Source organism: Syngnathus scovelli, chromosome 3, assembly GCF_024217435.2.
Source record: "Syngnathus scovelli strain Florida chromosome 3, RoL_Ssco_1.2, whole genome shotgun sequence".
In the NCBI taxonomy this organism is placed as follows: Eukaryota; Metazoa; Chordata; class Actinopteri; order Syngnathiformes; family Syngnathidae; genus Syngnathus; species Syngnathus scovelli.
Window position 1 is genome coordinate 7,348,136 of NC_090849.1, and position 24,946 is coordinate 7,373,081.

Consider the following 24,946-nt stretch of genomic DNA (forward strand, 5'->3'; position numbering starts at 1 on the left):
CAAAGTAACCTTCTGAATAAAATGCATTAAAAGTTCACATTCATTACAACTTGTTTTTGGTGAGCAAAATGTCAGAAGAATTGAATTTAAATGCTGACTGATTGGGTTTTAATACAATGCAGATGGTCCAAACAGCGCCACTGCTTTGTGTAATCTCTGAGTCACATGGCAGAGTACGAGAACGTGTTTAGAGCACAGGTGTCAAACTCAAGGCCCAGGGGCCAGATACGGCCCGCCACATCATTCTATGTGGCCCACGAAGACAAATTGTGCATCAAATTCGTGTGTCATTACTAGAATTGCAAATTGTCTTCACTTTTAATAATATATATTTTTTTAAATATTTGACCAGTTTTTACTCGTCTGATTTGAAAATGAGTTATTTGTCAGTTTGTTTTGTAGCTTTTACTGTATATAATAGTGTTAAGAGTAAAAGTGATCAAGTCATCACAAAAATCACGAAAAAAATCTTATATAAGCCGCACCTGACTATAAGCCGCAGGGTCCAAAATTTTGGAAAAAAGTCGCGGTTTATAGTCCGGAAATTACGGTAATTACAAAGCCAGACATTCAATTATTTGAAAAAAATAATAGCTAATGGCCATGATCATAGATAAGACAACAGCAAGAGTGTTTATGTTTGGCTTACTTCATCATAACTCATTGAATTCTTTAGCAATATTGACACGGATTGGGTTGTTTTTTGAAACATCAGACTCGTTGCTATGATACAGGCCACGTGTCATTTTATAACCTGGACTTTAACAAAGACACCATTGCAGGACTCCCTCTTCAACACCACAGTAAAGGCTCAATCTACTGATGTCTATTCAAGCTGCCTGCCTGAATCATTCATGTTAAGTTTCCTTTTTCCTGTTTCTGTTAGCTTTTTAAAATGTTTGGGGCAAATCGGCACCTTGTTGCGTTGTTGGCGTTTATTCTAACCAGGGTGGGGGGGATAGGATCAACGCGCATTTGTTTGCTTTACATTAAATCACCAGAGAAGACTTGCTGGGTGCCACAAAAAGATTTATAGTAGATTAAATACATCAGGTATGATTTCATGTGTACAGTCTCTACACATCTTAAGATCTGTCAACTGGTGCTTTAAGTTTGTGTCATAAGTGGACTTGCAGTACAGAAACCTTGAAAACAAAATGCTGGTTCTGGTCACGACATCATATAAATTCCATTATCAATTTGTCGACAGGTGAACGAACTACTACCCATTTGTGCACAGCTCTATTAATTTGTATAAACAAACAAAAAAAGCACGCACGCACGCACGCACGCACGCACGCACGCACACACACACACACCTATAGTATAGATTTGTGACAAAAATTTGAAATTTGCTAACTTGACATAAGAGGCTTAGGCCTGACGCCAGCAATATGGAAAATGGTACATTTCATATGTACAGCAAGGGACAGAAAAAAACCTCCTGTTATATTACAATGTGGTCGTCAATCTTTCATCTTCCAGAATAGTACCGACACTTCGGTGAACCACACTCGCAGTTGAAATATTTACTCTTCACCATCCAGTAGTGCTCACCGTAGTCAAACCTGATGAAGAGAGGTAATGAAATATGTGCTCTCAGTTTTAACAGTCTAAAAAAAGTTGGCACAATTTAAAAAAAAAAAAATGAATATAATATAATATAAATATATATTGGGTTTTTTCTGTACTGATTCAGCAATGTACACAATAGGTCATTAGGGCTCAACAGACTGTTTCATCACTCACCCGATTTGGTCACCAGCTTTAATGGTTCTGCTGGAAAAGAAAGCAATCCTTGGAAACCGCAAATCTTGATGCATGGTGAATACCTTCAGGGCCAATAGGTTGGGCTCACATAAATGATTAATGAAGCGGCCAATGTTACCAAAAAGTCTTGCATCAATGCAATGTATGTCATCTACCTGCACAGGATGACAAGGACAACAAGCTTTACTTGATCTCAATGTGCTGATTAGAAAAACTGCCAAATTAAGCCAAGGGCTTTAGGGTGCACCAATTGGGGTGCACAGATTTCATAATGGTACAGAAAAAAAATCTGAGATTGCACCATGCAAAACCTGCTGATGGAGAACAGAAAAAAAGTCTCCTCTACTCCAGTAAAGCCTCACTTAATGAACATGCATAAAATGGTCTGAGCTAATCAAAAAGCATCAACCCACCTTATCGTTTAGTGTAAAGAGAAAAGAATCATTCTCTCTTGTGTCAGCTTCTGTGTCAGTTATGATCTCACCAACATATCTGCAAAAATGACAGTTTTATACAGTTCATGTTAAAAAATAAGTCACCAAATTTATTATGTGAATTAAGAAACATTTTCCTCACTCGCAAATAAATGTCCCCCGTGGAACATCCTGCATGAGTTTCACTCCCCAGCCCATTTTCTCTGTTTTGAAGAGCTGAAGTCGGACTCTAGGAACAAGGAGTTATTTAATTAATAATTTCATGACTTAACATTCAGAAAAGGTCACCTACAAAAAAAACCTGAAAGGAATTCTGTGGTTGATATTATTCCACATGCTACGAGATACTTTGGTTGTTTCATTAAAACATGTATAAAATGAAAAATTATTAAACGCTCATTGTTTCATCGCACGCTGTTGCCGCTGGTGATTTGCTGTTTGCAAAGAAAAGTAATGCTGTTTTTTTAGGGTCTGGACCTGGGCGCATACTCCTGAAACACACATCAAGGACTGGCAAAACGTTTTTGATTTGATAGACCTCTTGTCCTATGTATCCTGGTTGTGAGGGTCTTTTACAGCTGCTAGATATAATTATTCTATTTTGTCTGGTCCCTCACCTTGGATCTCTTTGCCATGGATTACCCTGCCAAGGTCATAAAGCCCCACACAACTTAGTTCCTAGGATCAATGGGGCGCATGATAAGGTGACGGCTCAGAGAGGGGATATTTTACGAACTTTTGGGAACTAAAGCCACGCATTTACAGAGTTCCTCCTCCTGAATCTGCCTTCTAGCACAGTAAGTTCATGTTCAAGTATATGTACTGCATGTGACGCACACCTAAAATATTTAATGAAGTCATGTCACCAAGTGCACAATCCTTTTGTCGTTGATGTTAGTAATGTGCCTTACTTGTGTGTGGTAAGATTGTGACAGAGCATAAAGAAAGTAAAATGTTGGGGGGAAAATTTGGGTGGTTGTCGTTAAATATCGAACTGAATGAAAATGAAAATACAAAACTCTAAAACCATACAAACATATGGGCGCAGCAAGCCGTGAGTTATTCACAAAGTAGAGTTCAAATGTTCTTCAAGATACAAGCAATCAACATAATAAGAAAACAATAAAATGAACACAAAAATATGCATCTATAAATATGAGCCATCTGATATGTGATCAATTCAAATCGTGAGGTGGCAGGAAATTACCATACGATTTAATTAAATATGTAGGATCAAATGAAGTATTATTACAATAAGAAGTTTGACCAATAAAAAGTAACTAAAAAGGAACAAAAAGATATCGCCCACAAGTGTACACTATAAGCCAATTGCTTGAAAACATTTTAGATTGTCTCACCTCAGTCCATTTTGAACAACTCGGTTCTTGCAGGTCCTCCAACATGAGCAAGCATGGTTACACTCAAAGAGCACTGGAGGATCTTGCTGAGCAAAATCCAGTAACAGGCGGCCATCCTACATACAGACATGTAAAATTGCTACTAATGACATAATCAAAGTAGAATGTGGCATGAGCACAAAATAAAACTGAGGAAACCTTTTGTTGTGTCAGACTTACACTATCATACCAAGATTGCAGACTGAGCTGACCACAAGTGCAGGTACTGGATGAGCAGTCATCTGTGCAACTGCAATGCTAAATGAGACAGTTAAAGAGCTGTTACATAACCTCCATAAATGATGAAATTGTAAATTGACTCTTGTCTCATCAGGGATTTGAAAATAAGTGACTTTAGCTGCACCCAAGATTATAAAACTAACCAAAGATGTGGCATTACCATAAGCAGTAATAATCAGCACTAACGTCCATAAAATTATGGTCTGTCGGGTCATATAAAAATTGAATTTAAAACTGTAAACTATAGTGGTAAAGCTAAATTAAAATTTTTTAAATATTGTCACGGGCATACATACATTACTTTCTGACTGAAGAGGATGTTATGATTGGTAGAATTTCCAATCTGGATTGGTTGTCAGAATTTACTGGCGATTGCATACTGTACATCTATTTTCCTCCACTTATCCAGAAGCGAGTCATGGGCGAAAAAATCTAATTAGGCATGGCCTGACTTCACTTTTTCTGGCCATCTATTCCAGGGGGACACCAAGGCGTTTTAAGGCCAGATGTGAGACATGCTTCTTAAGTGTGTCCCAACTAAGTCTCGTCCTGGTTCGACATGCATGGAACATTTTACCAGGATGAAGACTGTTGAAATGGGGATGGCTAGTGACTGTCATCTCGTACAAAAATGGCAATTCCGTGTCCAAATCAAATGACGGTATAATGGTGCAGTGCTGTGTCCCGTGTTGTAATAACATAGATTACATTGCTACAACTATATCTTACTATTGCGTTCCTCTGAAAGAAAAGAGTACAGTAAATGGCTGGCACTGAACTGGTCAATTGGTTCATTAATCGTAAAAAATAAGTTTAAATGTGGGCTAGCATCAGCAGCTAACACTAGCTAGCTAGCGCAGTGCTCTTGTTCTGTTCAAAGTTTCTTCATTTATATTATTGTCATCATTTCATTATTCAATGCTGAAATCTTACCCGCAGGTGAGTTATGTCCTTGCTGACATTTACTTGGGAAGTGACACAGTTGTCTGGTATGTATTTGAAGTTTCCAGGATATTGTTCATTGTCAATCCCATTAACACAGTTTATGGGAACTGTCTCATACCCCCGAGAAATGTCCCTAAAAGAGGGAAAGTTATACAGGTATCATTTTAAGAACAGACCGTAGTCATCTCAAATCTTTATCAAAATGTAAATTCCACAATTTCAGCCAAACATACTTTAACTGTAAAATAAATAATTATTTATTAGCTCACCTGCTAATTTCGTTAATTTGCCCACTTACAAATTAACAGTGTAAAGGTACCCTTTAACGGGCTAGAGACATCCCTTTTTTTTTTCAATTAGAACAGAATTTGATAGGATGTATAAAGTGAACACATTTGCCGCACTGGAAATTAAAAATGGACACCGATTACTAAGAATAAAGCTGAAATGAAATGCCAGTTTATCGATCGGGTCCCGCACGAAGCCAAACTGGCGGCGCCATTACTGTGACGTCACAAGTTGTACATCTGGATGTCAACAAACCCAAACAACATGGCAGATGATAGCGACAGCTCAGTTTCTAGCGGCAATATTAGCATCATTTTATCTGATTCAGAAACCTCTTTTGACGCAGAATATGATGAATCTAGCAGTTCACTTGGGCTGAGCTGAGCACATTTTCTGAATTGTGCCCCTCCCGTCACTCTGGTTAGGTTGGCATAGTAAAAAGTGCTCTTGGGGGCTTTAGAGTGCCGAGTTGATCTCGGCACATGAAGACATGACCACCTGCAACGTTTGGTTTAGGTTTTATAAGCATTTTTAATTTTATTGCTTAAATCACATTTTCTCGACGAGCTGAGCACGTTTTCTGAATTGTGCCTCTCCCGTCACTGTGGTTAGGTTGGCATAGTAAAAAGAGTAGAGTGCCGAGTTGACCACTGCGAATGAAGAAATGAACATCTGCAGCGTTTGGTTTAGGTTTTAGGCGCATTTTTAATTGTATTTCTTAAATCGCATTTTTTCGACGAGCTGAGCACGTTTTCTGAATTCCCCTCCCGTCACGCTTCGACATACTTTTCAAAGTCAAAGTCTCAAAGTCTCCTTTATTGTCAATTCCTCCGCATGTCAAGACACACAAAGAGATTGAAATTACGTTTGTCACTATCCCAGGGTGACAAGACAGCGTTCACAACGCACATACAAGTAAACAACACAGGAAAAATAAAACAAGAAGATGAACAATAAGAGTGATAGCACGCTAGCCGCTCCCGATGCACAGCAGAGTCCGGAAAGATAAGACAGAGTTCACAACGCACATACAAGTAAACAACACAGGACAAATAAAACAAGAAGATGAACAATAAGAGTGATAGCACGCTAGCCGCTCCCGATGCACAGCAGGGTCCGGAAAGATGTCAACCAGGCCACTGTGAACACGAGCACACAGCAGGCACGCACAGTCCGGTTCGTGGATCCTATCAGGCGAACTCAACCCATCTTGTCGTCCCGCGAACGAATGTACGCCAGGATAATGGAAGGCACGGCTAGGCGAGCTGGGTTGGCCGCAAACCTGGCCCGACGTCTCCGCGCTGGCCCCTCTTCTCTTTTTGTTTACATTCACTGAAGCTAAACGCGTACAACTTGAGACGTCATGAGACGTCACTTCCGGCTGGCGGCTCAGTGCAGTCAAACTCGTCTGTGCGGCAAATTTAAATGATATTTTTCAGAGCAACAGCTTCCTTTTCGTTGTTTCGAGCGTCAATTTATATTTATAAGCCCGTAAGCTAACTAAAACCGATTTATACATATACCGGTGTCTTTAGCCCTTTAAGGTGAATATAGTGAACCCCTGCCTTAACGGAGACATATCATGGAAAATTCACTTTTTTTGCTTTAAAATTTATTTTCTTGTGTATTTGGAGTCTCCAAGAGTGTAGAAAAGTGTAATATATCCCTCCAGGTGCTGCAGAGATACTTTTATGATCTGTGTGAAGGCTATATTTTATTCTGTACAGTTTTCTCCATTTTTGATTATGTATTTTGATTATGTATCTATTGCATCACATTCGTTGGGGCGGGACAAACCAAACAAGGTAATAGGTGTTGCCAAACGGTTTTGAAAGTCCGCCATCTTTATTACTCGGAAAGACTTTTGTAGTCCAAACAACTCAATGATGCCGAAGTGGAGGGATCAAAATGTTCCGTCGTTGAAGGCATCAATCCACACAAATCATTGCAGTTCCCCAACATAAGAATCTCAAAGAAGTGCCTGGTCAAATTTAATTTTTCAAGCAGTGTTCCAACATTTGTGTGCAAAGTCCTGCTTGTTCAAGAACGAGTGTTTCAGAAATCTTTTGTCAGTATAGAGAAGGTGTTCATATCTCGAAAAATTCGTAAGTATAGGCCGTTTTTAAGTAGAGGTACCACTATACCTTTAATTTATATACAGTGATCCCTCGCTACTTCGCAGTTCGTTTATCACAGTTTCGCTGTATCGCGGATTTTTTTTCTGCCAAAAAAAAGTTGTTATAATAAGAGTTCTAAACACACATTTGCAGTGCTGTACTTTGTTATAAAATAGGTTTCTATAAGACTTCTGAAAACATATTTACAGTATTGTACCTTGTTATAAAAAGTTGTTATAATAATAAAATTATGTATAATTTATACTTATGTATACTTTAGCAACATCTCCATATACATCTACAAAATGCGCATAGCGCTGCTATGGTAACTTGTGACCACTAGAGGTCCCTGTTTAACCAAGAACGTTACATCTACATATTACACACATGCACCCACACACACACACGCATATAATATTTATATTTTCAATATTTATACAATATTTCCTGTATGTAATATATACTATTATTGTATTATTTACATTTTTGAAACTATTATTTAATGTTCTAATAATAACATGTGCACTTGCCGTATTTTTCGGAGTATAAGTCGCGGTTTATTTCATAGGTTGGGTGGGGGGTGACTTATACTCAGGAGCAACTTATATGTGAAATTATTCCCAAATTTTTACTTGATCATTAACACATTACTTACTAGTATTGTTGATCACTTCACATGTTATTTTGACTTCAAACCCCATGAGGGCGCACTATGGCTGTGGAATAATAGGAGCCTCACTGATAATGAGGTCCATTCACTGACTTCCGGAGTCAGGAGATTTAGTGATTTGAAATGGTATTGGCTGAAAACGGCCTTCAAAATAAAGCACCCTACCTCAAATCAAAGCACGGCTGAATAACATAAATAACATTTAATAAGTTTAATAAGGTACAAGTGTACATACTGTAAATATGTTTTTAGAACGGTTTTATTATAACGATTTTTCTATAACAAGGTATAACTGTCATGCGGTCGCGTTTATTTTTCCGTTTTTTTGTCTCGTCGATGTCGTAACTTTACTTCCGGTTTTATTTTGTCATCCCTTCCGTTTCAGTTCGTGTTTCCTTCCTCGGTGTTTGGTTGTCTTGTCTTCCCTGATCCCGATTGTGTGCACCTGCGTAATTGACACTAATTGTCAGCACCTGTGTCCCCGCCCTTTTGTGTGTATTTAGTCCGTGTCTTCCCCTTGTCTTGTGCCAGTGTGTCTTGCCTCGTCCCGACCACCAGCGATTCCTTGACGTCCGAGCTCTCAGTAAGACCCCTCCTTTTTGTCTCGCCACAGAGCGACGCCTTTGTTAGTGCCTTGATCCCCATTGCCTTTTTGTCTCGCCCCCGAGCGACGCCTTTTGTTAGTACTGTGATCCCCATAGCCTTTTGTCTCGCCTCAGTGCGACGCCTTTTGTTTGTACTTTTTGCCACGTGTTTTCCCTCGCAAGAGGCGCTTTGATTTGTACTTTTGATCAGTGTGCTTGCTGGAATAAATCCAAGAAAGAAACGACTCTGCATCCGAGTCCTCCGCCTTGTCCCTGCCTGACAGTACACACTGGCCAGACATGGACTCGGCAGAGTCGGAGCACCTGTGCGCCGCAGTGCGCTCCTATGCCTCACAGCTCGCCCAGCACCAGAAGCAAGTGGGCGACTTGGGTGAAGAAATCCGAGGACTCGCTAAGTGTCAAGAAGACTTCAGAGGAGCGGTCGCCACCCAAGTAGCAAAGCTGGGTCAGCAAATGCAGGACGTGCTCTCGCTCTTAAACGCGGGACCAGCAGCGACCTCCAGTACACCCGCTGCTTCCCCAGTTACTCCCCTTGCCATAGCTCCCATGACCGGCAGTGCCAGACTGGCTCCTCCAGAGCGCTACTCCGGTGAACCCGGCCTTAGCCGGGCATTTATTACAGAATGCGGGATGCACTTTGAGAGGTCCCCAGCAGATTTCCCCACCGAGCGCTCCAAGGTGGCCTACATGGTATCATACCTGACGGGAAGGGCCCGCACGTGGGCCACCGCGGAATGGGCCAGGGATTCCATCTCCTGTCACTCTCTCCCCGCTTTCATCGAGGCTCTGCGAACGGTGTTCGATCCAATCTCCGCTGACCGAGAAAAGGCTCGCCAACTCTGTCAGATAGTCCAGGGACAAGACACCGTCGGAGACTACGCCATCCGTTTCCGCACGCTGGCCGCGGAGTGCGGTTGGAACGCGACGGCACTATATGACATCTTCCTCCGGGGCCTCTCTGGATCCATACAGGATCAGCTAATCCCCCTAGACCTTCCCACCGACCTCGACGCCCTCATCGCTCTGGCTATCCGCACAGACAACCGGCTGCAAGAGTGGAGGAAGCACCGAAGCAGGAACGCCCCCGCCTTCATCCCAGTAGCCGGCCCTGCCGTCCTAGACGTTCACCACGCCAGGCTGGACGGGGATCGGCAGCGCCAGGAGCCAGAACCGATGCAGTTGGGCAGAGCTAAGTTAACAGAGGAGGAGAAGTTACGGCGACGCCGAGAGGGAAGATGCTACTACTGCGGTGAGCTCGGACACCTCCTTCTCTCTTGTCCAGTGAGGAGGACCCTGAAGGTAAGCGCCTTCTCTGCGGCTCTGTCCCCGGGGCGAGTGCTCCCCAAGGGCAGGATTACACAGTTGGGAAAAGAAATAGAACTTGAAGTACTAATAGACTCAGGAGCGGATGAAAGCTTGATAGACTGGGCATTTGCTCGCCGGTGGGGGGTAAAGACTGAGCTGCTGAACACTCCCGTGAAAGCTAAGGCACTCAATGGACAGGCACTTTTTGAAATAACTCACATAACAGAACCAGTCTCGCTGTCGATAGGTCCCCACCAGGAGAATATAAGGCTACATGTCGTGACCTCTCCAATGAACCCTCTCATTCTCGGGTATCCATGGCTTCAACGCCACAACCCCGCCATAGACTGGGGATCAAAATAACGGGATGGGGCCCCGACTGTCATGATTCCTGTATCAGGTCTAACCCGCGCGCTGTGCCTCCTACTCTAGACGCGCAAACCCCAGACTTAACCGGGGTCCCTGCGTGTTACCACCCATGGGCCGAGGTATTCAGCAAGGCCAAGGCTACCTCCCTACCTCCCCACCGTCCGTATGATTGCGCCATTGAACTCCTGCCGGGTTCAACTATACCCAAGGGGAGGCTTTATTCTCTTTCGGGACCTGAAAAGCAAGCCTTGAACGAATATATAGACTCTTCCCTGCAAGCAGGACTGATTCGACCATCATCGTCGCCTGCGGGGGCGGGGTTCTTTTTCGTGGGCAAGAAGGACGGCACCCTACGTCCCTGTATTGATTATAGTCCTCTCAATCAGATCACAATCAAGAACCGGTATCCGCTCCCACTGATGTCGACCGTGTTCGACCAACTACAGCAAGCCCGTGTGTTTACAAAGTTAGATTTGCGCAACGCATACCATCTAGTGCGCATCCGGGAAGGGGACGAATGGAAGACAGGGTTCAACACCCATCGAGGACACTTCGAATACCTAGTCATGCCATTTGGCCTCACCAATGCTCCCGCTGTGTTTCAGGCCATGATAAATGATGTTTTGAGAGACTGTTTGGACCGTTTTGTATACGTATATTTGGATGATATTTTGATTTATTCCCCGGATCTGAAGACCCATAGGATTCACGTCGAGACGGTGCTGCGACGTCTCCTTGCACACCAGCTATACGTAAAGGCCGAGAAAAGTGAATTCCACAAGAACACCGTATCTTTTCTTGGCTTCATCGTGGCCCCGGGCAAAGTTGAGATGGACCCGGCGAAAGTTAGCACGGTTACGGAATGGCCTACCCCTGACTCACGCAGAAAGGTGCAGCAATTCCTGGGCTTTGCCAATTTTTATCGGCGGTTCATCAAGGGCTTCAGTGCTACGGCGGCTCCCTTGCACGCGCTCACGTCTCCTAAGGTCCCCTTCCGCTGGTCGGCGGAGGCGGCCTTCCAGGAGCTAAAGAACCGCTTCAGCACCGCTCCCATCCTCACGCTTCCTGATCCGTCGCGACAGTTTATTAGTAGCTATTTGATATGTAGTTTTCAGGACTGTCTCAGAAAATTAGAACATTGTGTTAAAGTTCTTTATTTTCTCAAATGCAATTAAAAAAACAAAAATGTCATACATTCTGGACTCATTACAAATCAACTGAAATATTGCAAGCCTTTTATTACCGTAATATTCGGACTATAAGTCGCGGGGTTTTTCATAGTTTGGGTGGGGGGGGCGACTTATACTCAGGAGCGACTTATATGTGAATTTTTTCACAAATTTTCAAAATTCAAAAATCTGCGATGTAGTGAAATCGCGATAAACGAACAGCGATGTAGCAAGGGATTACTGTCATTTGAACTGAAAATGACGTCAGCAGCGCGGCGGTTGTTTACATAAAGGACAAAGGATTCAATCACGGGATGACGAAGATGACGAAGAGCCTCACGTTTGAAGGATTTAATGATTTGGTTTGAAAAACTTATTTATGTTATAGTTTATGATATATTTTATTTCGTGTAGCAACTTGTATATCTTTTTATCGTTACAGTTCAGTAGTTGTTGGCTCATTGAACTCTTGTTTTGTTAAATAAAGAGCCGTTTACCAAGCCCACGTCTTTCCTGGTACTTTGTTAATGCTACAATATAGTTATATACTATCTTTGCGGCGCGCGTGCGGCATTGTTGACATAAAGGACGAGGAATTTGATCAATGGATTTAATGATTTGGAGTGACACAGATGGTTTGATAATATTGTTGTAATATGATAGTTATTTGAAATATACTTTATATATCGTTATATGGGTCTGTGGAATAATTAGAAATGCAACTTACGAGTCCGATGTCAGCGGCGCATATGCGGCGCATATCCGGCATTGTTTACATAAAGGACGATCAATAGATTTAATGAATTGGAGTTCTTCTTCTTATCGTGGCTACAAGGCAGTTACAAGGCTTGGCTAGATGTGGTTCAGCCACAGCTGAACACATTTCTGTCCCTTCTCAATAAACTCTGCTAAGTCCGGTGCTGTGCAGGGTGGCTAAGATTATTAGTTTTGCAGAGGAGAACCCTTCGATGTTCACAGAATTGTCAATGCTGGTCGTGAGGAGGTTCCTCGTTTCCAAGATCGACCTTTGTGTCTATCTCCAGGCATGATGTTGTTTTCTGTTCTGTAGCTTTGTGGCTTGTCGCTTGCAGCTTTCGGCGTATTTTGTAGCGTAGCTTGCAGCGTAGCTTGTAGCGTAGCTTTGTAGCGTAGCTTATAGCTGTTTTGTAGCTTGTAACTTTGCTTAGCTTCATGAATTGGAGTGACACCGATGGTTTGATAAACATGTTATTTATGTAATAGTTATTTGAATAACTTTGAATGTTAAGTCAGGCCCATTCTCAGCTCCTCTTTTGTCTATATGTCACGTTAGCATACTGTATCCTTTAGCCTGTTGTTGCTGGTTCATGTCTGTTCTTGGTGTTGGATTTTGACAAATGAATTTGCCCCAAAAGTGCGACTTATACTCTGGTGCGACTTATATATGGGGTTTTTTTCACTTTATTGTGCATTTTATGACTGGTGTGACTTATACTCCAGAGCGACTTGTAGTCCGAAAAATACGGTATTTTAATATTGCTAATTATGGCTTACAGGTAAATATTAGAATATTTCCTCAGACCAAGTAAAAAAAAGATTTATGACAGAACAAAAAAAATCAAACATTTGAAAATGTCCATTAATGCACTCAGAACTTGGTTGGGAATCCTTTTGCACGGATTACTGCATCAATGCGGCGTGGCATGGAGGCAATCAGCCTGTGGCATTGCTGAGGTGTTATGGATGCCCAGGATGCTTCAATAGCAGCCTTTAGCTCATTTGCATTGTTGGGTCTGGTGTCTTTCAGGTTCTTCTTTACAATACCCCACAAATTCTCTATGGGGTTTAGGTCAGGGGAATTGGCAGGACAATCGAGGACAATAATGCCATCAGTTCACCATTTACTGGTGGTTTTGGCACTGTGGGCAGGTGCCAGATCATGCTGGAAAATGAAATCATCATCTCCGTAGACCTTTTCAGCAGACGGAAGCATGTAGTGCTCAGGGGGCAAAACTCCCTGGAAACTCCTGGATTTTGGCAGTATAGCAACCCAAAATCCATTAATTTCATCACTCAATTTCAACAGTTTTGTTAAAAAAATGTCCTGCTTGGTGGGCTACCAAGGTGAATATAATACATCAAAATGGCACAATCTGCAACTGGCTACTGGACTTCCTCTGTCAGAGGCCTCAGGTAGTACGTGTTGGCAACAATATCTCTGCCAGCATCATGCTGAGCCCCCCCAAGGCTGCGTGCTCAGTCCACTGCTCTTCACCCTGCTGACACATCACTGCACTGCAACTTACGGCAGCAACCGCGTGCTGAAATATGCCGACGACACGACTCTGGTGGGTCTCATCACCGAGGACGACGAGACTCAATACAGGTCGGAGGTAGAGCTTCTGGCAACGTGGTGCAGGGACAACAACCTCCTGCTGAACATCAACAAGACCAAGGAGATTGTTGTTGACTTCTGGAAGGGTCGCACCCAACACCTGCCACTGACCATCGACGGTGCTGTGGTGGAGAGAGTGAGCAGCACCAGATTCCTGGGGGTGCACATCAGTAAGGACCTCTCCTGAACCACCAACACTGCGTCACTGGCGAAGAAAGCTCAGCGGCGCCTGTACTTCCTGCGGAAACTCAGGCAAGCAAGTGCTCCTCCGGCCATCATGACCTCATTCTACCGTGGCACCATTGAGAGCGTCCTCTCCAGTTGTATCGCTGTGTGGGGTGGTAGCTGCACTGAATACAACATGAAGGACCTGCAGCGCATAGTGACCACAGCTGGTAAGATTATTGGTGCTTCACTCCCCTCCCTGAAGGACATTTACACCTCCCATCTCACCCGCAAGGCGACCACGATTGTGTGTGATGTAACGTCCTGTACTTTTGCGCTATATTCTGACTGTCTGCTGTATGCACACTTGCTCCAATTTTGCTCCTCTTATTTATTACGTTATTTGTTTATTATTTATTCATTGCTCTTATTTATTCATTGTTTGTGCCTTCTTGTTTTTACTTTTTGTGTTGTTTACTTGTATGTATATTGTGTACTATGTCTTGTCACCGTGGGATAGTGGGAAACGTAATTTCGGTCTCTTTGTATGTCTTGGCATGTGAAGATATTGACAATAAAGCAGACTTTGACAATCAATTCTGGAGTTTTTCCTTTTGATGAAAACTGTTAATTTTTTGCATCTATCTATCTATCTATCTATCTATCTATCTATCTATCTATCTATCTATCTATCTATCTATCTATCATTGAAGATTTATTATTTAACGATATCATGACAATAGCCTAACATTAGCTTACATGTAACATCATGTTACCACATGCTTGTAAAAGTAAAAATGTACCTTTGTGTTTTTTTTGTTTGACTAAAAGTCACTCCGGAATATACTAGGTCGCATTAGCCATGAAATGCAGAATAATGTGAAAAAAAAACATATAAGTCGCTCCGGAGTATAAGTCGCATTTTGGGGGAAATTTATTCGACAAAATCCAACACCAAGAACAGACATGAATGAACAACAACAGGCTAAACGATAGGTATGCTAACGTGACATGAACACAAACGAAGAGATGAGAACGGGCCTCACGTAACATTCAGTTATTCAAATAACTATTACACAAATAACACGTTTATAAAACCATCTGTGTCACTCCAATTCATTAAACCCATCGATCATCCTTTATGTCAACAGGTGCGCGCAGCTGACGGCAGTTGCATTTCAAAATATTCCACAGGCCCATATAACGATATATAAATAATATATCAAATAACTATTATATCATCATCATCAAGTATCTTGCCTGGAACAGGCATTGACGGCCATGGCCCTCCATTCTTCTCTGTCATCCGAAGCTTTCATGAACTGGTTGTTTGTTAGCTCTTTATGAGTTGCCCATTCATTGAGGCTGTCCACATACATTTGTCGTTTGCGTCCTCTGCTTCTCTTTCCCTCAATCTTTGCTGTTGCGCTGAGATGTTCTATTCCCTTTGTTCTGTAGATGTGCCCAAAGAATTTCATCTGTCTTTTTCGTACTGTATTGAGGAGTGATCTTTTCATATTCATCATTTCGAGGACCTCCTGATTTGTCCGTTTTTCCTTCCATGATATCTTCAGAATTCTTCTGAGGAACCACATTTCTGTTGCCTCTAGTTTTTTCCTTATGCTGCTGTCGATTGTCCAGCATTCGCATCCATACAAGAGAACCGACCATACATATGCCTTTAGTATTCTGAATTTGGTTGTAGTTTTGATGTTTCTGTTGGTCATGACTGGGGACAGCTGTTTAAATGTGACTTTCGCTATGGCAATGCGTTTTTGTACCTCTGATATGCATTTCCCGTCTGATATAATGGAATAGCCCAGATATTTGAACTTGTTGACTTGTTTTACCTGTGCGCCATCACTTTGTAGTTTGCATGTTGGTGCTATAGGCTTTTTTGAGATCGTCATGCTTTCCGTTTTTGATATATTTAGTGCCAGTCCTTTCCTTTCACTTGCCTCCACAACAGTATTCAGTATCTCTTGGAGGGTCTGTTCTGACTGTGCCATTAGAACAATATCGTCAGCGTATTTTAGATTGTTGATATTGTGTCCGCCCAGCCATATTCCTCTCATGTCTTCGATGTTCCTTAGAATCATTTCACTGTATAAATTGAAGAGGTCTGGGGATAGGACACATCCCTGTCTCACTCACCGCCTGATTGGAGTTTCTTCACTATACACACCATCTATTCTCACTGTGGCTGTCTGTTTCCAGTAGAGGTTGCTCAATATTCTAAGGTCCTTGCCATCAATATCCAGTTTGTTCAGAATTTGGAAAAGTTCTACATGCCTCACTTTGTCAAAGGCCTTTGAGTAGTCAATGAAGCAAAGGTAGATATCATTTTGCATTTCTATACACCTTTCTATTATCATGGTCATTGTGAATATGGCATTTATTGTTCCTTTATCAGCAACAAAACCAAATTGTGCTTCTGAGATCTCTGGTCTTATTTTATTTCTCAGCCTCACCAGGAGTATTTTCAGGAGGAGTTTCAATGTATGGCTCATGAGGCTTATCGTTCTGTGACTTTCACAATCAGTTGTTCCTGGTTTTTTGGGGAGTGTGATAAATGTGGAGCGAAGCATGTCAGCAGGTATGTTCCCGGTATCATAGATGTCATTCAGCAGTGAAGTAAGTTTCTGTGTTCCCCATTCTCCAAGGGCTTCATACACCTCTATGGGAATTTGATCGGGCCCTACAGCCTTTTCCTTTGTTCATCGTTTTAATTGCTTCTTCGACTTCCGTATCCAGGATTGGCGGTCCTTCCATTGGTTTGGTACTCTCTGGTTGGTCTTCTCTGTCGTCATCAAACAATTCTTCAATATACTCCGACCACCTGTTGAGAATGTCTGCTTTTTCCATCATGATGTTTCCATTTTTGGATTTTATGCAACCGCTTTGGGATGTTGTCTTTTTGCCTGATTTTGCTGTGCATGTACTTGCTGTCCTTGCATGTTCTCTCTATTTCATTACACTGTTCATTTAACCAAGCCTCTTTAGCATCATTGCACATTTTCTTTATTTCCTTGTCAATGGATTTGTATGTTGTAGGGTCATTTTTCGCTTTGCGTATGGAGTCCATGCGGTCCAAGATCTCGTTTGTCATCCATTTTTTGTGCTCTTTCTTTGGCTTGGATGGGATATTTTCTTTAGCAGCCTCTTTTATGCTTTCTTTCAGATTTTCCCATTTTCTCTCCTCTTCTGTGATTGCTTCAAGAGCATTATATTTGTTTTCTACATCAACTGCAAATTTGGTTCTGAGGTTGTTGTCCGTTTTCAATAATTTGAAGTTGTAGCTTGGATATGTTTTTGCCTTTTTGATAGTTTTGAGCTTCACCTTCATTTTCGCTACCACAGGAACATGGTCACTTCCGCAGTCCGCGCCGGGCATGGATTTGGCTGATTGGATTGCATTACGGAAGCGACACTGGATCAGGATGTAGTCGATCTGATTGAACTATTATATAAGCAATAATATTATCAAACCATCTGTGTCACTACAAATCATTAAATCCATCGATCGTCCTTTACGTCAACAATGCCGGCCGGGTGCGCTTCAAAATATTCCACAGGCCCATATAACAATATATAGTAAATTATATATCAAATAACTATTATTTAAGCAATAATACTATCAAACCATCTGTGTCACTCCAAATCATTAAATCCATCGATCAAATTCCTCGTCTTTTGACAACAACGCCGCGCGTGCGCCCTGACGTCAGCCTCGTCGTTATTCCACAGATCTAGTAGTATATAACTATATTGTAGAGTTAACAAAGTACAACGCAAGACGTGGGTTTGGTAAACCGCTCTTTATTTAACAAAACAAGAGTTTAACGAGTCAACAACTACTGAACTGTAACGATGAAAACATATACAAGTTGCTACACGAAATAAAATATATCAAATAATTATAACATAAATAGTTCACCGCCACACGGCCCCAAGCACCGGCGTCGATTTCCAGGCGTGTGGCGGCGTGGACTTCCATCCCCGGAGATGGCACTTCCAGCCACGGAGGTGGCAGAGAGCTCCATAGAATAGGACCGGGCGTGCGTAAAAGCCATGTCCGAGCCCCATCCACCGTCCCCAGACAGCCACCCGGCCGAGCGCCGGCCCCTGACTTCCATCTACGGAGGTGAAAGAGAGCTCCGTAGAGTAGGACCGGGCGTGCATAAAAGCCATGTCCGAGCCCCATCCACCGTCCCCGGACAGCCACCCGGCCGAGCGCCGGCCCCCGACTTCCATCCACGGAGGTGAAAGAGAGCTCCGTAGAGTAGGACCGGGCGTGCATAGAAGCCATGTTCGAGCCCCATCCACCTTACCCGGACAAATTACAGTAATCCCTTGCTACATCGCGGTTCGTTTATCGTGGTTTCACTTTTCTTTTTTTTTTTTTTTTGAATTTTGAAAATTTGTGAAATAATTCACATATAAGTCACTCCTCAGTATAAGTCGCCCCCCCCCAAACTATAAAAAAAAAATGCGACTTATAGTCCGAAAAATACGGTACATTTATTGACACAAAAAATGTATGGATGAGAAGTTGACCCTACTTCTCGGATTTCACTTATCGCGGGGTGGTTTTGGAACTAATTATCCGTGGGCAACGAGGGGTTACTGTATTTGCTTGCTCAAGGACGAGTGTTTCACAAATCTTTTGTCAGTATAGAGAAGGTGTTTGTATCTCAAAAGGTTTGTAAGTATAGGCCTTTTTTAAGTAGAGGTACCACTGTAACTTTAATTCATATATTTGTTGCAATGAAAAAAACAAGTTCATATATTATTTATGTATTCTTAGAAAAATTACTCAGCCACTGAATCTTTTGTTATTTTTCCCTTCATATTTTACCGTTAAACCAGGGGTGTCCAAACATTTTGCAAAGTGGGCCAGATTTGGTTAGATGAAAATGTATAGGGGCTGACCATTCGCGCCGATATTCCTCGAACCATTACAATTGTAAATGAACTTGTAAATATGAAACTATATCCTTTGCTGTCTGCATAGGTTGATATTGAATGACGTCATAAGATGGCGCCACGGATGGCCGCCTTGGTGACTCGCTCTCTGCTACTTAGTGTTATTTTGCGTCTTCTGCTGCCCAACCCGGATCACTTTTAGCCGAGAAGAACTGTTAAAAATCGCACAATCTTCTCCTGGCTTCTTCGGTTTTCACTGACCCAGGCAGTTTGACGGCGTTCTACAAGTTCTGCCGGAGACAACGGCGTAGCAAGCGCGCCGGAGCCCTCGTGAAATTGAGGCAGAGAGGGTTCCGTGCTCCCCTACCATCAATTCATCTGGCAAACATCCGCTCCCTAGCGAACAAGATGGACGAACTACTGCTTCTCATACCATGGAACCCGGACGTTAGCAGATCCGCCGCCCTGTGCTTCACCGAAACGAGGCTCAACGACCGCATCCCCGACCACGCCGTACAGCTGTCTGGATTTCGGCTCCTACGCGCGGATCACAGCACGGAGTGCACGGGAAAAACAAAGGGAGGTGGTCTGTGTTTCTATATTAATGAAGGTTGGTGTACTGATGTCACAGTGTTGAAAGAGTCTTGCAGCCCTCTCCTGGAGACACTTTTCATAAACTGTCGGCCGTTTTATTCACCACGGCAGTTCTCCTTGATCGTAATGGCGGCTGTTTACATTCCACCACACGCACATGCGATCGAAGCCACGCAGCTGCTGGCTGACCAGGTAACAGACATGACGAAAAAACTACCAAACTCACTGATCGTTGTTTTGGGTGATTTTAACAGGGTGAACCTTACACACAAACTCCCCAAATACAGACAGCACATAAAGTATCCCAGCAGATGCACACAGACACTGGACCACAGGTACTCCGTAATAAAGGACGCATACCGCTCTGTGCCCCGTGCAGCTTTAGGACTCTGGGACCACTGTCTAGTTCAGGGGTGGGCAAACTTTTTGACTTGCGGGCCGAATTGGGTTCTAAATTTTGACCGGGGGGCCGAACCAGGAGCAGATGGATGTAGTGTTTATGTGAAGTATTAGAAATGACATGTAAAGGTTATTGCATAAATGTTTTTACTTTTAGTAGGTAGTAAAGCATGGATATTCAAAAAAAAGCTTTTTGAAAACCAATGCATTCATTCACAGCATTAAAAAAATATTTCACCAAAAAACTACTATCAGTGATTCTCATTAAATACGACCCTGTTATTATGAATAATAATTTCCATCACTTCAGCGCCTGCAGGTCAGATTTATGAAATATGTTCATCTAATGAGGCGAAATCACATCAAACAGCAAACATTCTGACCAAATACATCATCTTGAAGAATCAGTGAAAGAATACATCTAAATAAAGTAATAAAGAAATCAATAGTATTGTTGGTCTCCCTTTTTTGCTAGTGCATCATGGTCTGGAGTAAAATTTGTTGTGGTAATTCTTAGGATAGAGCCGAGGTGTCGGTCCGTTAACTTAGATCTGTGACGGGCTTTGTTGACGTTCATGTGGCTGAACGTCTGCTCACACACGTAGGTCAAGCCAAATTGTCGACTCTTTTTTAACATTCGTCACTCAGTGTCCACCTTTCTTTTCCTCGGGCCACTCATTTTAATGGAAGGATTCCAGGGGAAGGTTTGTGGGTGGCATTAGCGTAAAACTTTACCTGAAAGCTCAGCGCGCGAATTACGAGAATGCTGACGTCACAGCCCACACTCGAAATTCGGCACTGATGGAAATAGAGTGTGGAATGCGCCGGGTCCGTACTACTTTTAAAGTCCCAATGATCATCGTCACACACACATCTGGGTGTGGTGAAATTTGTCCTCTGCATTTAACCCATCCCCATGTGATTTTGATCCATAGCCTGGGGGAGAGGGGAGCAGTGAGCAGCAGCGGTGCCGCGCTCGGGAATCATTTGGTGATCTAACTACTTAGTACGTACACGCACTTGTGAGCGTGCACCGAGCTTTCTGACAAGGCTTCTGGTAGTAAATGCATAGGCGGCTGCTTCCCCATCTACTTGGCAAATATAGATGGTAATTGCAGGGAAAATGACCCAAAAAAAAGTTTAATAATACAATTTATTCAGGTTTAGCAGGCTGGATTAAAAAGCCCCGTGGGCCAGATGTGGCCAGCGGGCCGTAGTTTGCCCATATCTGGTTGAGTTCATCTGATCCCAGCCTACAAGCGGAAATTAAAAACTTCTAAGCCTGCGGTGAGAACTGTGAGGAAATGGACAGTGGAGTCAAAGCAGGACTTCCAAGCCTGCTTTGACTGCACGGATTGGGGTGTTTTTGAAGCTGCAACTTCAGACCTGCATGAACTCACCGACACTGTGACATCATACATCAGCTTTTGGTGAGGACTTGTGCATGCAGACTAAGACCTTCTGCACGTACAATAGCAATCCGTGGTTTACAACAAACCTCAGGATGCTGCACAAAGCCAAGGAGGAGGCCTACAGCAGTGGGGGCCGAGACCTTTTCAGGCAGGCCAGGAACACACTGACCCGAGAGATCCGGAAAGCTAAGAGGAGCTATGGGCAGAGCTTGGAGAGACACCTCTCTGCCAATCCTGATCCCTCATCAGTGTGGAAAGGCCTGCAGAGCATCACGGGCGTCAAGAGACCTATGAAGAACCCAAGGCTTGCAAACCAGCTAAGCAGGTTTTACTGCAGGTTTGAACGGTCCAACCACACAACGGAACCGCCTGCATCACAATCAACATTCACACCTCCCCGCACAACCCCCTTGTTCACACCTCCATCGCCATTATCACCTACTCTCTTTCAGAAGCTGCAACCACACTTCAGATCTGCGAGGAGGTGTGTCAAATGTTCCGGACACAGAAGGTCAGGAAGGCACTAGGCCCAGACGGCATGTACCCCTCTTCCCTGAAAGTCTGTGCTGAACAGCTGGCACCCACCTTTGCACGGATCTTCAACCGTTCCCTGGAGCTGTGTGAGGTGCCTTCGTACTTCAAAATCTCCACCATCGTACGGCCATCGGCCAAGAGCCCGCCATCACAGGATTGAATGACCCATCGCCCTGACATCTGTGGTCATGAAATCCTTTGAGAGGCTGGTGTTGAGCCACCTGAAGGACATCACGGGCCCCCTGCTCGACCCCCTGCAATTTGCTTACCGAGCAAACAGGTTGGTGGATGATGCGGTCAACATGGGACTGCACTACATCCTGCACCTCCTCGACACCCCAGGGACGTACACCAGGATCCTGTTTGCAGACATCAGGTCGGTGTTCAACACCATCGCTCCCGATATCCTCCACCAGAAGCTCATCCAGTTTGCGGTGCATGCCTCCACCTGTCAGTCGATCATCAGCTTCCTGACCAACAGGAGACAGCAGGTGAGGCTGGGGACCATCACATCTGACACCCGGACCACCAGCACTGGCGCCCCCCAGCGGTGTGTACTCTCCCCACTGCTCTTCTCTCTCTACACCAATGATTGCTCCTCAGGCAACTCTTTCGTGAAGCTCCTGAAGTATGCGGACGACACCACTCTCATCGGACTGATCTGGGATGGTGACGAGACTGCATACAGACAGGAGGTGGAGCGGCTGGTCCACTGGTGCAGCCAAAACCACCTGGAGCCGAACTCGCTCAAGACCGTGGAGATGACAGTGGACTTTAGGAGAGACCCTTCGCCACTTCCACCCCTCACCATCCACAGTAATGCTATTCCTACCACAGACAAAAGAACTTGAAGGCCCTACAGCGCATAGTGAATACGGCTGGTAAGATTATTGGTGCTTCGCTCCCCTCCCTGAAGGACATTTACACTTCCCATCTCGCCCGCAAGGCAACCTCGATTGCGAGAGATGTGAGTCACCCGGCTCACTCTTTGTTTGACCTTCTGCCCTCTGGGAAGAGGTACAGGAGCCTGCACTCCCGCACCACCAGACTCGCCAACAGCTTCTTTCACCAGGCTGTTAGGACCCTGAACTCGCTACCCCCTTCTGCGTAGCGTGCGGCACTGTTACGCTATTTTCTGGAATGTCTGCTGTACGCGCACTTGCTCCTTTTTTGCTCCTCTTATTTATTTATTTATTTATTTATTTATTTATTTATTTATTTATTTATTTATTGTGTTATTTATTCATTATTTATTCAGCACGCTGTTATACTTGTTTACTTGTTTGTCTGTTGTGGGCCATGTCTTGTCACCGTGGGATAGAGGGGAACGAAATTTCAGTTTCTTTGTGTGTCTTTGGCATGTGGAGAAATTGACAATAAAGCTGACTTTGACTTTGACTTTTTGACACCTTCAAGTTCCTGGGATCCACAATCTCCCGGGACCTGAAATGGGCCGGCTACATAGACTCTGTCCGGAAGAAGGCCCAGCAGAGGTTGTACTTTCTGAGACAGCTCAGGAAGTTCAACCTGCCACCGGAGCTGGTCAAGACCTTCTACACTGCCATCATCTAGTCCAGGGGTCACCAACACGGTACGGTGCCCTCGGGCATCAGGTCGCCCGTGAGGACCGCATGAGTCGCCCGCAGGACTGTTCTAAAATTACCTCAAGTAGCGGCACTTGTCAGTGAGCTGCATCTATTTATTTTATAGTCAGACCTCGGTTTTCGAACGTCCTGGTTCTCGAACAAATCGGAATTCAAACAAAAAAAATCTAGATTTTTTTGCTTCAGTTGTCGAACAAAATTTGGAGGTCGAACCTCGCGAGAAAAGCCGTGAGGACCCGAGAAAACCCGACCGCGCGGCCCGGATGCCGACTGACTCCGTTGTTATTGTATTTTCGTTACTTTGAGGATTGTATTAACCCCTAATCATGCCTCCAAAGAAAGCAAGTGGGAGCAGTAAAGCCATCCTAAAACACAAAGACGCTCTTAAAGCAATGCGACAGTGAGCGCCCAGCGCGCTGCGGTTGTGCGATCGGACTAAATTAAGCTCCCTGCGCACTGAGGTCCACTTAAATTTTGGAAAGTACATCAGGACTTTAAAAATATTTTCAAAATTTTAGCGACGGCTCTGTCACAATAATGCGACCAGCGCGGTGCAGTTGCGCGGTCGGCGACGCGCTACAGTTGCGCGTTCGGCAGTGCGCGTTCGGCAGTGCGCGTTCGGCAGTGCGCTGCAGTTGCGCGATCGGACAAAATTAAGCTCCCTGCGCACTTAGGTCTACTTAAATTTTGGAAAGTACATCAGGACTTTAAAAGTATTTTCTAAATTTCAGTGACGGCTCTGTCACAATAATGTGACCAGCGTGGTGCAGTTGCGCGGTGGGCGACGCGCTACGGTTGCGCGTTTGGCGGTGCGCTGCAGTTAATAATAATAATAATAATTCATTAAATTTGTATAGCGCTTTTCAAAAACCTAAAGACGCTTACAGGGAACAAGGCAAAGACATACAGGAGGGGAGGGGGACGAGGAAGAGACAATGGGATAAAATTAAGAAGAGGAAACCAGTTATGGGTAGGGGAGGTCATAGGCTTGAGAGAAGAGGTAAGTTTTTAGACGGGACTTAAATATGGGGAGTGTGGGTGAGTCACAGATAGACTGAGGGAGAGAGTTCCAGAGTCGGCTCTGTCGCCGAAGGATTTGAGTTTAGATTTTGGAACTGTCAGACGTGAAGTATTGGAGGATCGGAGGGGACGGTTGGGGCAGTAGGGGACAAGGAGGTCGGATAGGTAAGTGGGAGCCAGGTGGTGAAGGACTTTGAAGGTGAGGAGCAGTATCTTGAAGATGATACGCTCCTTAACGGGGAGCCAGGGAAGAGAGTGGAGAACAGGAGTGATGTGTTCACGGGACCGGGTGTGGGTAAGGAGGCGGGCAGCAGAGTTTTGGACTAGTTGAAGTCTATGGAGTGAGTGAGCAGTGATTCCAGTGAGAAGGGAGTTGCAGTAGTCAAGCCGGGATGAGATGAAGGCGTGGATGAGGGATTCAGCGGCAGGGAGAGAGAGGCAGTGCCGGATTTTGGCGATGCGTCGGAGGTGGAAGTAGGAGGTCTTAACAACTGAGCTAACATGAGGGTGGAAGGACAGTGTAGGGTCGAAAATAACGCCAAGGTTGCGTGCCAGAGGGGAGGGAGTGATGCTTGAGGAGTCAATGGTGAGTGTGATGGATCCAGTTTT

At 44.0% G+C, this 24,946-nt stretch overlaps 1 protein-coding gene across 11 annotated transcripts in view; it reads right to left on the reverse strand.

Moving 5' to 3' along the window:
• Positions 1–1,012: 1,012 nt before the first annotated feature.
• Positions 1,013–24,946, reverse strand: part of ehmt1a (euchromatic histone-lysine N-methyltransferase 1a) — a 103,515-nt gene continuing 79,581 nt past the window's right edge. For 10 of the 11 annotated variants that reach the window (XM_049764209.1, XM_049764207.1, XM_049764201.1 and 7 more), the window contains 7 exons: positions 4,775–4,919; positions 3,782–3,859; positions 3,563–3,678; positions 2,347–2,433; positions 2,184–2,262; positions 1,750–1,925; positions 1,013–1,568 (listed from right to left, as the gene is read on the reverse strand). In XM_049764209.1, the coding sequence (XP_049620166.1) occupies positions 1,475–1,568; positions 1,750–1,925; positions 2,184–2,262; positions 2,347–2,433; positions 3,563–3,678; positions 3,782–3,859; positions 4,775–4,919 (775 nt within the window). In that variant the 3' untranslated portion in view covers positions 1,013–1,474. The remainder of the gene's footprint in view (positions 1,569–1,749; positions 1,926–2,183; positions 2,263–2,346; positions 2,434–3,562; positions 3,679–3,781; positions 3,860–4,774; positions 4,920–24,946) is intronic. The other variant, XM_049764202.1, reaches the window with a different exon arrangement.